This window comes from Oncorhynchus clarkii, chromosome 19 (genome assembly GCF_045791955.1).
Source record: "Oncorhynchus clarkii lewisi isolate Uvic-CL-2024 chromosome 19, UVic_Ocla_1.0, whole genome shotgun sequence".
Taxonomy (NCBI): domain Eukaryota; kingdom Metazoa; phylum Chordata; class Actinopteri; order Salmoniformes; family Salmonidae; genus Oncorhynchus; species Oncorhynchus clarkii.
In genome coordinates this window covers 21,724,696-21,737,843 of record NC_092165.1, presented here as the reverse complement: position 1 = coordinate 21,737,843, position 13,148 = coordinate 21,724,696, and the positions used below count along the sequence as shown (strand labels likewise).

The window sequence follows — 13,148 nt, the reverse complement described above, 5'->3', positions numbered from 1 at the left end:
ATTTTGTTTACAAGCATTCAATTGTGTATGAATTGGTACTAATTAATTGTGTATTACAGCCTGATTTAAATCAGACTAGCCATACACACTACACATTTAGCCAGAGTTGAGTGTAATATGTACCAGTAATGTTGTTAATGCTAGTACCACTAAAATGTATATTAAGATGTAAAATCTGCTTAACGTTTGCTAAACTAAGCTAACGTTACAGAATTCGATTTACAGCAGGAACTGAATCTATCTACTTGCAGGAACCCGTGTTGAAAACGTTGTTTTGCTGCGACAAGTGACGTACTTCCAGTGCGCCACAAGTCCAAATAGTTGAGAACATTGTACTTTTGTCTCATAGCTATTACATATTACAAATGCATATAGCCCACCAATATGGAGCCACAAGTTACGTGTATTATTAATATTATTTTTTAGATGGGATCATATGAGTGGTGTGGAAACCGAACGCCCCCTTGCATTGGTTTTGATGGTGACGTAATATAATATTGTTTACTCCGGAAGCTACTATTGGTTGGTTGCTGACTTGTTTGTAACAAAGAACTCCAGGAAGACATTCGCATACAGTATATTGGCTTTATAGAAGTGTGGCAATTTGCACGGTCTGACCAAAACTACGATTTTTTATTTTTTATATATAACTGACATTTGTTTGAAATCGATTCTCAGAATAGCATGTCAGTAGCAAACGATTTGAGTGCTGGGGACTGCATTGACGCCAGGCGGGGCGATGGACAAGAGTGAGATTCTTTGTTATCACAATGCATGCATTTTAAGAAGTAGCCTAGCCAACCGTGGTAAAGTTGGTTTGAGTGTCGATATTTACCAGACAGTCGGACCTTCAAATGTGATTAAAAATAATTGTAATGAAATCAGGACATTCGGCTACATTGTTACTTGATCATCGTGTTGCGGTCCTTGTGGTCGTGGAGTCTGATGCCAAATTTGGTCCATGGCCAGTATAGCTAGACCACATACAGGAAATTGGCAAAATTGTTTTTGTATCACGCCTATAGTTGACACACACACACACAGCCATATCTATGACTAAAAATAGACGTTTTACAATAGGCGATCTATTGTATCTCTTATGTAAAACGTCTTCTATTTTTAGTCATAGAAATGGCTTACCAGTCCAAGGGAGGGGGAAGGCACAGAGTCAGTCACATGGCAACATCCCAGGGTTTTGAGGGATAATTTTGAGTTAAGGGCCTGCCTGGGAAATGCTTTTGAAATGCATTCTTCAGCCCTTCCTTAAAGTAATCACCAATCTGATGATTCTGCAGGTGAAAAGTAAGGGTACCACATAGCTTCCACACAATCCACATGTCTGATCAGTAATTACTTTGAGGAAAGTAGGAGGGAAGGATGCTCAAAAGAATTTCAACAGTTCACGTGTATCCTTACTCAAATCCCAGTCCGAGATCTGATTTACACAGAGTATCAGATTGGTGTATTGCTGTGATCTAACTAGTCCTGTGTGACTCAGTTGTTAAGAGCTACCAATGACAAAAGTCGTAGGTTCAATTCTCAGAGGGATAACATGCATAGACAAAAATGTAGGCTATGCAATCACTAGATTGCAAGGGACTTTGGGATGAAAGTGTCTGCTAAGTGTCATCTGTTTTATTATTTATTAGGTGCGAGGGCCCCTGTGGTGGCTCTGGGTCCATGCAGGTGGACGCCAAACCTCAGTCCCATTGCTTCAGGTACAGTCTCAGTTACCCCAGCATTGGCCAGTGTATCATCATCAACAACAAGAACTTTGACAGAAGAACAGGTATTGTGTTTGTTCATTTGTAGACATAGGGTGATGTTTTTCCTTGTCTAGTCTATGTAACTAATACTTCTGTTTTGTATTTGCATAAAGCTTGTTGTTCAGCTTCTTCCCAGTGGGTGAAACTAGTTGAAATTACACCATTATAACCTGATTCAATTCTCGGGCCGACTCTTTTCTCTGTACATATCAATGATGTCGCTCTTGATTCTTTGATCCACCTCTACACAGACGACACCATTCTGTATACATCTGGCCCTTCTTTTGACACGGTGTTAAACCTCCAAACGAGCTTCAACGCCATGCAACACTCATTCCGTGGCCTCCAACTGCTCTTAAATGCTAGTAAAATTAATTACAAGCTCTTCACCCGATCGCTGCCCGCACCCGCCCGCCCAACTAGCATCACTACTCTGGACGGTTCTGATTTAGAATACAGTGCCTTGCGAAAGTATTCGGCCCCCTTGAACTTTGCGACATTTTGCCACATTTCAGGCTTCAAACATAAAGATATAAAACTGTATTTTTTTGTGAAGAATCAACAACAAGTGGGACACAATCATGAAGTGGAACGACATTTATTGGATATTTCAAACTTTTTTAACAAATCAAAAACTGAAAAATTGGCCGTGCAAAATTATTCAGCCCCTTTACTTTCAGTGCAGCAAACTCTCTCCAGAAGTTCAGTGAGGATCTCTGAATGATCCAATGTTGACCTAAAAGACTAATGATGATAAATACAATCCACCTGTGTGTAATCAAGTCTCCGTATAAATGCACCTGCACTGTGATAGTCTCAGAGGTCCGTTAAAAGCACAGAGAGCATCATGAAGAACAAGGAACACACCAGGCATGTCCGAGATACTGTTGTGAAGAAGTTTAAAGCCGGATTTGGATACAAAAAGATTTCCCAAGCTTTAAACATCCCAAGGAGCACTGTGCAAGCAATAATATTGAAATGGAAGGAGTATCAGACCACTGCAAATCTACCACTGTCTTGTACACAGTGTAAGGGGATAAAGAATATGTACATAAGGATATATGAATGAGTGATGGTACAGAGCAGCATAGGCAAGATACAGTAGATGGTATCGAGTACAGTATGTACAAATGAGATGAGTATGTAAACAAAGTGGCATAGTTTAAAGTGGCTAGTGATACATGTATTACATAAGGATACAGTCGATGATATAGAGTACAGTATATACGTATGCATATGAGATGAATAATGTAGGGTAAGTAACATTATATAAGGTAGCATTGTTTAAAGTGGCTAGTGATATATTTACATCATTTCCCATCAATTCCCATTATTAAAGTGGCTGGAGTTGAGTCAGTGTCAGTGTTGGCAGCAGCCACTCAGTGTTAGTGGTGGCTGTTTAACAGTCTGATGGCCTTGAGATAGAAGCTGTTTTTCAGTCTCTCGGTCCCAGCTTTGATGCACCTGTACTGACCTCGCCTTCTGGATGATAGCGGGGTGAACAGGCAGTGGCTCGGGTGGTTGATGTCCTTGATGATCTTTATGGCCTTCCTGTGACATCGGGTGGTGTAGGTGTCCTGGAGGGCAGGTAGTTTGCCCCCGGTGATGCGTTGTGCAGACTTCACTACCCTCTGGAGAGCCTTACGGTTGAGGGCGGTGCAGTTGCCATACCAGGCGGTGATACAGCCCGCCAGGATGCTCTCGATTGTGCATCTGTAGAAGTTTGTGAGTGCTTTTGGTGACAAGCCGAATTTCTTCAGCCTCCTGAGGTTGAAGAGGCGCTGCTGCGCCTTCTTCACGATGCTGTCTGTGTGAGTGGACCAATTCAGTTTGTCTGTGATGTGTATGCCGAGGAACTTAAAACTTGCTACCCTCTCCACTACTGTTCCATCGATGTGGATAGGGGGGTGTTCCCTCTGCTGTTTCCTGAAGTCCACAATCATCTCCTTAGTTTTGTTGACGTTGAGTGTGAGGTTATTTTCCTGACACCACACTCCGAGGGCCCTCACCTCCTCCCTGTAGGCCGTCTCGTCGTTGTTGGTAATCAAGCCTACCACTGTTGTGTCGTCCGCAAACTTGATGATTGAGTTGGAGGCGTGCGTGGCCACGCAGTCGTGGGTGAACAGGGAGTACAGGAGAGGGCTCAGAACGCACCCTTGTGGGGCCCCAGTGTTGAGGATCAGCGGGGAGGAGATGTTGTTGCCTACCCTCACCACCTGGGGGCGGCCCGTCAGGAAGTCCAGTACCCAGTTGCACAGGGCGGGGTCGAGACCCAGGGTCTCGAGCTTGATGACGAGCTTGGAGGGTACTATGGTGTTGAATACCGAGCTGTAGTCGATGAACAGCATTCTCACATAGGTATTCCTCTTGTCCAGATGGGTTAGGGCAGTGTGCAGTGTGGTTGAGATTGCATCGTCTGTGGACCTATTTGGGCGGTAAGCAAATTGGAGTGGGTCTAGGGTGTCAGGTAGGGTGGAGGTGATATGGTCCTTGACTAGTCTCTCAAAGCACTTCATGATGACGGATGTGAGTGCTACGGGGCGGTAGTCGTTTAGCTCAGTTACCTTAGCTTTCTTGGGAACAGGAACAATGGTGGCCCTCTTGAAGCATGTGGGAACAGCAGACTGGTATAGGGATTGATTGAATATGTCCGTAAACACACCGGCCAGCTGGTCTGCGCATGCTCTGAGGGCGCGGCTGGGGATGCCGTCTGGGCCTGCAGCCTTGCGAGGGTTAACACGTTTAAATGTCTTACTCACCTCGGCTGCAGTGAAGGAGAGACCGCATGTTTTCGTTGCAGGCCGTGTCAGTGGCACTGTATTGTCCTCAAAGCGGACAAAAAAGTTATTTAGTCTGCCTGGGAGCAAGACATCCTGGTCCGTGACTGGGCTGGATTTCTTCCTGTAGTCCGTGATTGACTGTAGACCCTGCCACATGCCTCTTGTGTCTGAGCCGTTGAATTGAGATTCTACTTTGTCTCTGTACTGGCGCTTAGCTTGTTTGATAGCCTTGCGGAGGGAATAGCTGCACTGTTTGTATTCGGTCATGTTACCAGACACCTTGCCCTGATTAAAAGCAGTGGTTCGCGCTTTCAGTTTCACACGAATGCTGCCATCAATCCACGGTTTCTGGTTAGGGAATGTTTTAATCGTTGCTATGGGAACGACATCTTCAACGCACGTTCTAATGAACTCGCACACCGAATCAGCGTATTCGTCAATGTTGTTATCTGACGCAATACGAAACATCTCCCAGTCCACGTGATGGAAGCAGTCTTGGAGTGTGGAGTCAGCTTGGTCGGACCAGCGTTGGACAGACCTCAGCGTGGGAGCCTCTTGTTTTAGTTTCTGTCTGTAGGCAGGGATCAACAAAATGGAGTCGTGGTCAGCTTTTCCGAAAGGGGGGCGGGGCAGGGCCTTATATGCGTCGCGGAAGTTAGAGTAACAATGATCTAAGGTCTTTCCACCCCTGGTTGCGCAATCGATATGCTGATAAAATTTGGGGAGTCTTGTTTTCAGATTAGCCTTGTTAAAATCCCCAGCTACAATGAATGCAGCCTCCGGATAAATCGTTTCCAGTTTGCAGAGAGTTAAATAAAGTTCGTTCAGAGCCATCGATGTGCCTGCTTGGGGGGGGGATATATACGGCTGTGATTATAATCGAAGAGAATTCTCTTGGTAGATAATGCGGTCTACATTTGATTGTGAGGAATTCTAAATCAGGTGAACAGAAGGATTTGAGTTCCTGTATGTTTCTTTCATCACACCATGTCACGTTGGCCATGAGGCATACGCCCCCGCCCCTCTTCTTACTACTGTAAGAATATGTGTAAAGTCAGCGGTCTAAATTACTGAAGTAAAAATGCTTTAAAGTACTAAAGTCGTTTTTTGTACTATTCATATTTTATACAACTTTTACTTCACTACATTCCTAAAGAAAATAATGTACTTTTTACACCATACATTTTCCCTGACACCCATAATCCTTAGCTGAACAGGAAAATGGCCAATCCACGCACTTATTAAGAGAATATCCCTGGTCATCCCAACTGCCTCTGATCTGGAGGACTCACTACACACACATGCTTTTTTTGTAAATGATGTCTGACTGTTGGAGCGTGCCCCTGGCAAGCTGTAAATAAAATACAAATAAAATGGCTCCATTTGGTTTGCTTAATATAAGGAATTTGACATTTTTATATTTTTACTTTTGATACTTAAGTATATTTAAAACAAAACTTTTTTACTTTTACTCAAGTAGTATTTTACTGGGTGACTCACTTTTACTTGAGTAATTTTCTATGAAGGTATCTTTCCTTTTACTCAAGTATGACAATCAGGTACTTTTTCCACTACTGTGTAAAGGCTGTATGTACACAATGATGACACACATTGCATATCCAGAAAGTCTGGATATATAGTCTAATAACTTGACTTTGTTTTTAAAGGTATGAATGTACGCAATGGCACAGATGTGGATGCAGGCAATGTGATTAAGGTGTTTGGGAAACTGGGTTATAAGGTGAAGATTTACAACGACCAGACAGTGGACCAGATCAAATATGTTTTAACCACAGGTAAGCATGTTCGGAAATCAGCACCACCACTGACAACCACTACAGAGAGAGGTTTGTGTTAGGGTTTTCTTCCGTCGAAGGAGTCGAACCAAAATGCAGCGTGGTAATTTTCATACATCTTTAATAAAGATGAAAAACGAACAATACAAAAACGTAACACGAAAACCTAACAGCCTATACTGGTGCAAACAAAACACAGAGACAGGAACAATCACCCACGAAACACTCAAAGAATATGGCTGCCTAAATATGGTTCCCAATCAGAGACAACGATTAACACCTGCCTCTGATTGAGAACCACTCCAGACAGCCATAGACTGTTCTAGATAACCCTACTAATCACAATCCCAATACCTACAAAAAAAAACAAGGCAAAACACACCACATAATAAACCCATGTCACACCCTGGCCTAACCAAAATAATAAAGAAAACACAAAATACTAAGACCAGGGCGTGACAGTTTGTCTTCGTATGAAGATCATACACAGAAGACATTCAGTTTTAAAAGCAGCCCATTCACAATAAAAACCGGTAAAGGTACATGGTCTCCTGTACTTGAACTGAGAATCAAAAATATGATGTTGCCACGATCAACAGGGTTAACCAAAGACATTGCAGATGAGCGGGATGCAAAACTATCCGCTCTCACACTATCTGCACTGTTGCACTTCATTCACTCACCTGCAACGTGAGCTGTGTGAAAACAATGGTGGAGAAAATGAGCGTCTCGCTTCCCACTTCTTGTTGTTCTGGAAATCGTCCCAATACTGCTCATCTACCTTTTAAAGGGGCAATCCAAAGTTGAAACAATAACAAAACTCACCCCACCATGTTTTGGTAAAAAGCTGAGAGATGAGGCTGAAGAAATGTAACCATTTTCAAACTCATAGACAGGACTGACCATCCATGATATCAACATTTTTTTAGTTTTAACCATGTTTTAAAATGCTGTACAGTATTTGTTTACATTTACTTTGTTTACAAACATTGTAGTAATGCAAGCTTATATTTTGGGTTCTGATGGTGTACAACAGTTTAACTAAGAGTACATCAATTCTTTCTAAGTCCAAAAATTGATGTAGCAACAGCAGATTTCTCCTTTAAAGTGTCTTGTCAATTCTGTGAAGGACCAATCTAAAACTTGATGTTGTGTTTCCAGCCTCCAAGGAGGACCACAGCTGCTCCGCCTCGTTCGTGTGTGTCCTGCTGAGTCATGGGGACGATAGTGTGTTCTTCGGGACGGATGCCTCCATCCAGCTCAAGAGCCTCACCAGCCTGTTCCGGGGCGACCGCTGCAACTCATTGGTGGGCAAGCCCAAACTCTTCTTCATTCAGGTACTGTGGCCATCACGTGTATTCCTAGATCCGACTTTTAAAACTACACAGTAGCAGATTTACAAAGCCGTTGCACCTGTTTGGGGTTTTTGTTTTATAGATGGAATTAAAGTGAAACAAAAGCACTAGAACAACAATATGAAGTTAAGGTATAAGATAGAGGTTAATTTAATCCCCTACTGACAAAACAGGTCAGTCTCGTCCACAGTCAAATCAAATCTTATTAGTCACATGCTCCGAATACAACAGGTATTCACCTTACAGTGAAATGCTTACTTACGAGCCCATAACCAACAAGGCAGTTTAACTATAGCGAGACTATATACAGGGAGGTACCGGTACAGAGTCAATGTGTAGGTAATATGTAAATGTAGGTAGAGTTATTGAAGTGACTATGCATAGATGATAACAACAGAGAGTAGCAGCGGTATTAAAGAGAGGGGGTACTATGCAAATAGTCTGGATAGCCATTTGATTAGGTGTTCAGGAGTCTTATGGCTTGGGGGTAGAAGCTGTTTAGAAGCCTCTTGGACCTAGACTTGGCTCTCCAGTACCGCCCGCTTGCCGTGCGGTAGCAGAGAGAAGAGTCTATGACTAGGGTGGCTGGAGTCTTTGACAATTTTTAGAGCATTCCTCTGACACCGCCTGGTATAGAGGTCCTGGATAGCAAGAAGCTTGGCCCCAGTAATGTACTGGGCTGTACGCACTACCCTCTGTAGTGCCTTGCGGTCGGAGGCCGAGCAGTTGCCATTACCAGTCAGTGATGCAACCAGGCATGCTCTTGATGGTGCAGCTATAGAACTTTTTGAGGACTCCTTGCCAAATATTTTCAATCTCCTGAGGGGGAATAGGTTTTGTCGTGCCCTCTTCACGACTGTCTTGGTGTGCTTGGACCATGCTAGTATCATGACGTTGCCCTCTTTGGACACCGTGACACCGCGAGCACCATCCCCCTACCACGGCACCATCTCTCTCTGTCTCCTCCAACCAGGCTGCTGTGGTCAGAGAGGTCGTAAATTCCTGAAGGAAATTATCTCCTCATGGCCACAGTATAGAGAGAGAGTGAGTTTCATAGAGAGAACAAAGGAATTTCTTCCACCTCACAGAACTGGAGAACTGAATGACATTTATGTTCTGGAGAAGGTATAAAAGATCGGTGAAGAATCCAGCTACGAACTGGTCCATTTGGTACAATTTTGTGACACTCATGGGAGACAATGCGGCCACATTACCATAACGCTGTTTATACAATAGCCTCAGTTATGAGGATAACATCTAATTGTTGTATAAGATGAATGAGTGAGGATGATACTGTTTGTGAAATGGTGTAATGTGATTTTGGACTGTTTAATGAAGGAAACTCCAATTCCCTTTGGAGTTTAACTAAATCAGAGGACCGCCCATGAGCACAGTTATGGTCTGGCGTCCTGGGACAGGCCCTTTTCTGCTCTTCCGAATAAAACCCCCACCCGGGTTTTCTATCACCAGACCAGCTTACCTAGAGGGCCAAGGTTTGAGAGGAGACCGAGTTTACCTCAATTACGAGATGGCTAAAGGTTGCAGACCAGCTTACCACGAGAGGGCCAAGGTTTGAGTAGAGACCATAAACCTGAGTATAAGCGAAGGTTTGAGTAGATGGCTGAATCTTTTAATCATACCACATGGTTAAACTCTTAGACTATCGATACCGACAGAATAAGAACAAGTCTTTGATATTAATTACTAGTCTGCAGCTAGGAATTCGGTATCATTCAACGCGAAGACCGACAACCGCCGAAACATCTATTCTATAACTACATGAATGAATGTCACTCTGAACTATCCATCCTAACCACGACAGAGAGAGAGCGGACAAACTCTTCCAACAGAAACAAACTTTTCAACAGAGATCCAGACGACACATTGAGCGTAAATGTATATATTGATTGCAATTATTCCCGAATGAGTGAGCGTTCATGTGCAAAGGATTAGCATTTCAATTGTTATAATTATCAACTTTGTAGTGTCTCATCTCAGTCGACCCCCACTTCCCTTTTTGTCCACCAAGCCGCGATGCCGGTTTAGCCCACTAGGGCACATCCGCTATCATTTCCTTGTAACCATATCTACTGTTTGTTATGCATTTCTGTGAGTACTTAGTAAATAAATATTTTATTAAGACAATTGATGTATGGATGACTCATAGTGAAGACCGGGTTCGTGCAGATAACCAACAATTTACGACGTTTGGAATGAGACTGACGTGAGGTAAATAATAATTCATTAATTCGAAGACTAATTGATCAGATATTAAAATATCTGAAAGTTATATTAGGAAAATTATAACTTTGTAATCTGAATTTTTTCTTGGTGCCCTGACATCCTAGTTAATTACAGTTACATGATTAATCAGTTTAATCACGTAATAATAATTACAGAGAGTTATTTGATAAATAAGTCTACACTTTTAATGATGCCAAAGACACAACACTAGTTTGTTGGTGATGTGGACACCATGGAACTTGAGTCTCTCAACCTGCTCCACTGCAGCCCAGTTGATGAGAATGGGGGCTTGCTCAGTCCTCCTTTTTCCTGTAGTCCACAATCATCTCCTTTGTCCTGATCACATTGAGGGAGATGTTGTTGTCCTGGCACCACAGGGCCAGATCTCTGACCTCCTCCCTATAGGCCGTCTCGTCGTTGTCGGTGATCAATTATATCACTGTTGGGTTTTCAACTTAATGATGGCGTTGGAGTTGTGCCTGTCCATGCAGTCATGAGTTAACAGGGAGTACAGGAGGGGACTGAGCCGAACCCCTGAGGGGCCCCTGTGTTGAGAATCAGCGTGGCTGATGTGTTGTTACCCACCCTTACCACCTGAGGGAGGCCCGTCAGGAAGTCCAGGTTCCAGTTGAAGAGGGAGGTGTTTAGTCTCGGAGTCCTTAGCTTAATGATGAGCACTATGGTGTTGAACGCTGAGCTGAACCCTGAACACATAGGTGTTCCTTTTGTCTAGGTTGGAAAGGGCAGTGTGGAGTGCAATAGAGATTCATCATCTGTGGATCTATTGGGGCAGTATGCAAATTTGAGTGGGTCTAGGGTTTCTGGGATAATGGTGTTGATGTGAGCCATGACCAGTCTTTCTAGAGCACTTCATGGCTACAGACGTGAGTGCTACGGGTTGGTAGTCATTTAGGCAGGTTACCTCAGTGTTCTTGGGCACGGGCACTATGGTGGTCTGCTTAAAACATGTTGGTATTACAGACTGACAGGGAGAGGTTGAAAATGTCAGTGAAGACACTTGCCAGTTGGTCAGCGCATGCTCGCAGTACATGTCCTGGTAATCCGTCTGCCCTTTGCGGCCTTGTGAATGTTGACCTGTTTAAAGGTTTTACTCACATTGGCTGCGGAGAGCGGGATCATACAGTCTTCCCGAACAGCTGGTGCTCTCATGCATGTTTCAGAGTTATTTGCCTCAAAACGAGCATGGAAGTAGTTTAGCTCATCTGGTAGGCTTGTGTTGCTGGGCAGCTCTCGGCTGTGCTTCCCTTTGTAGTCTGTAATGGTTTGCAAGCCCTGCCACGTCCGACAAGCGTTAGAGCCGGATAGTACGATTCGGAAGTCAAGAGGTGAGGGATGGTTCAAAAGTTAGCCTGTGCGTTTGTGTGTGTGTGTGACTGTGACTATGTCTGCTGTTTCCCTGTGTGTGTGACATGCAGGCTTGCAGAGGTACTGATCTGGACGTGGGCATCGAGGCAGACAGCAGTTCAGACGGGAGCTCGACCAGGATCCCTGTGGAAGCAGACTTCCTCTATGCCTACTCCACAGCTCCAGGTCCAAGACATGTTCCAAAGCCACACACACATACATAGAAGCACTCTCCAGTCAAGTTGCCTTGTTTCCATGAGGTATGCACGGATCTATAAGTAGTTGGATCTGTGAAAGCAAGGCTACCACCCTCTTACTTCTACCAATCCATCCAATTAAGATCTGTTATTATCTCAAGCAAGGATGCATTTTCTGAATTATTCAAACCAGGCCCTTGACTCTTATGCACTCTCACACGTCTTCCCACAGGCTACTACTCGTGGAGGAACACTCAGACTGGCTCCTGGTTCATCCAATCGCTGTGTGAGATGATTGGCAAGTACAGCAAAGAGCTGGAGGTCCAACACATCCTGACCCGGGTCAACCACAAAGTGGCGACAGAGTTTGAGTCTGCGTCAAACTCTCCTGGTTTCGATGCCAAGAAGCAGATCCCCTGCATCGTATCAATGCTGACCAAAGAGATGTACTTTACACCATGATAGGAGAAAGGTGTGAAGAAGCTCTTCATTTGCCTGGTCCCAGATCGATTTTAGCTGTCTCGCCAACAGCTGTTATAGGAGTTGGCAAGAGAGGAAAAACAGACCTGGGATCAGGCTAGCTTCTATCTGAGTGAGGGCAATAGATGTGTGTTTTGGTTGTGGATTGTAATTAGCTGAATTTTTAACACCACTGCTCAATCACTCTGGATCAAGTTGGTCTTGGTTTAAACTTGTAGGCTTAAGTATCACATTTTATGTTGGAGGTTGAAACCTCTGTCATGCTTTCATCCTGATGCCATGCACAGAGAAGTTGACTTGTCTTCAGGGTTGGGGTCAGTTCACGCTTCAATTCTGTCAACTGAGGAAGTGAAAAATTGAATTAACTTCCTAAATGTACTGATTGATTTGAAAGTTGAATTGACCCCAACCCTGTTTCTTACTGAATGATCCCTTTTGTGTTAAGTTTAACAGATGATGTATATAAAGTTTTGGGAGTAGATTGCAGGTGTAGTGTATTGTAATCAAATCATGGATGTGCAACTCGTCTACAAGCACCAGCAATTCTCCCTCTTCAGGTTTCTCATACAGTTTTATTTAAACATTTTATTTGATTATTTTTACAATGTCTAGAACTACACATACATTTTGTTGGATACTTGAATGAGTAGTCAAAGTGCATTCCTCAAGGGATTATGTTACGTTTGTCTTTTGTGTTGGTTTAAATTGTTTATATATTTTTTTTAAATTGCAGGATATTGTTTAGGTCCATTATAGTTGTACTGTGAAAGAAACTATCCTGTAAAAAAATGTATTCTCCAGAAATAAGACTTGAATCCCTTTCACCTTCCTTCTTGAAATCAGTGTCTCTTTCAGTCGGCTCCAAACGGTCAATTGCAAGCTCTTCCTGACCTGAACATGACCAAATGCTTATTCCATTTGTAGGTTAAAAACATTTGCTCCTGTCCTGGCATAAACAAGTGTGTGGTATGCCGGTAGGATGTGTATGATGATAGTAGAGAGGATGTGTCCTCTCTAACTTGGAAGATACATTTTGCCTACATATTAAAGGCCCAGTTGTAGAAGCACTACTAGACAGTAGGCTTAAAGGTGCACTCCGGTAGTGATGCGTGGAATCAGCTGTTTGTTTAACCACACCCGCCCTCAATTGCTAATAACCCACCTG

At 43.4% G+C, this 13,148-nt stretch overlaps 1 protein-coding gene across 1 annotated transcript; it reads left to right on the top strand.

The window, feature by feature from the left end:
- Positions 1-451: 451 nt before the first annotated feature.
- On the top strand, positions 452-12,812 carry LOC139374925 (caspase-3-like). Its single transcript, XM_071116164.1, has 6 exons — positions 452-749; positions 1,650-1,789; positions 6,214-6,342; positions 7,504-7,679; positions 11,378-11,492; positions 11,736-12,812. Exons 1-6 carry the CDS (start codon positions 685-687, stop codon positions 11,963-11,965), a joined length of 855 nt encoding a protein of 284 aa, XP_070972265.1. The 5' UTR covers positions 452-684; the 3' UTR covers positions 11,966-12,812.
- Positions 12,813-13,148: the final 336 nt, after the last annotated feature.

What these genes read in the sequence shown, in the direction of transcription:
- LOC139374925 (XM_071116164.1), top strand. Translation starts at nt 685, where the DNA reads ATGTCAGTAGCAAACGATTTGAGTGCTGGGGACTGCATTGACGCCAGG. An exon ending in AGGCGGGGCGATGGACAAGA is followed by an intron (nt 750 to 1,649) that starts GTGAGATTCTTT and finishes ATTATTTATTAG; the next exon opens with GTGCGAGGGCCCCTGTGGTG. An exon ending in CCAAACTCTTCTTCATTCAG is followed by an intron (nt 7,680 to 11,377) that starts GTACTGTGGCCA and finishes TGTGACATGCAG; the next exon opens with GCTTGCAGAGGTACTGATCT.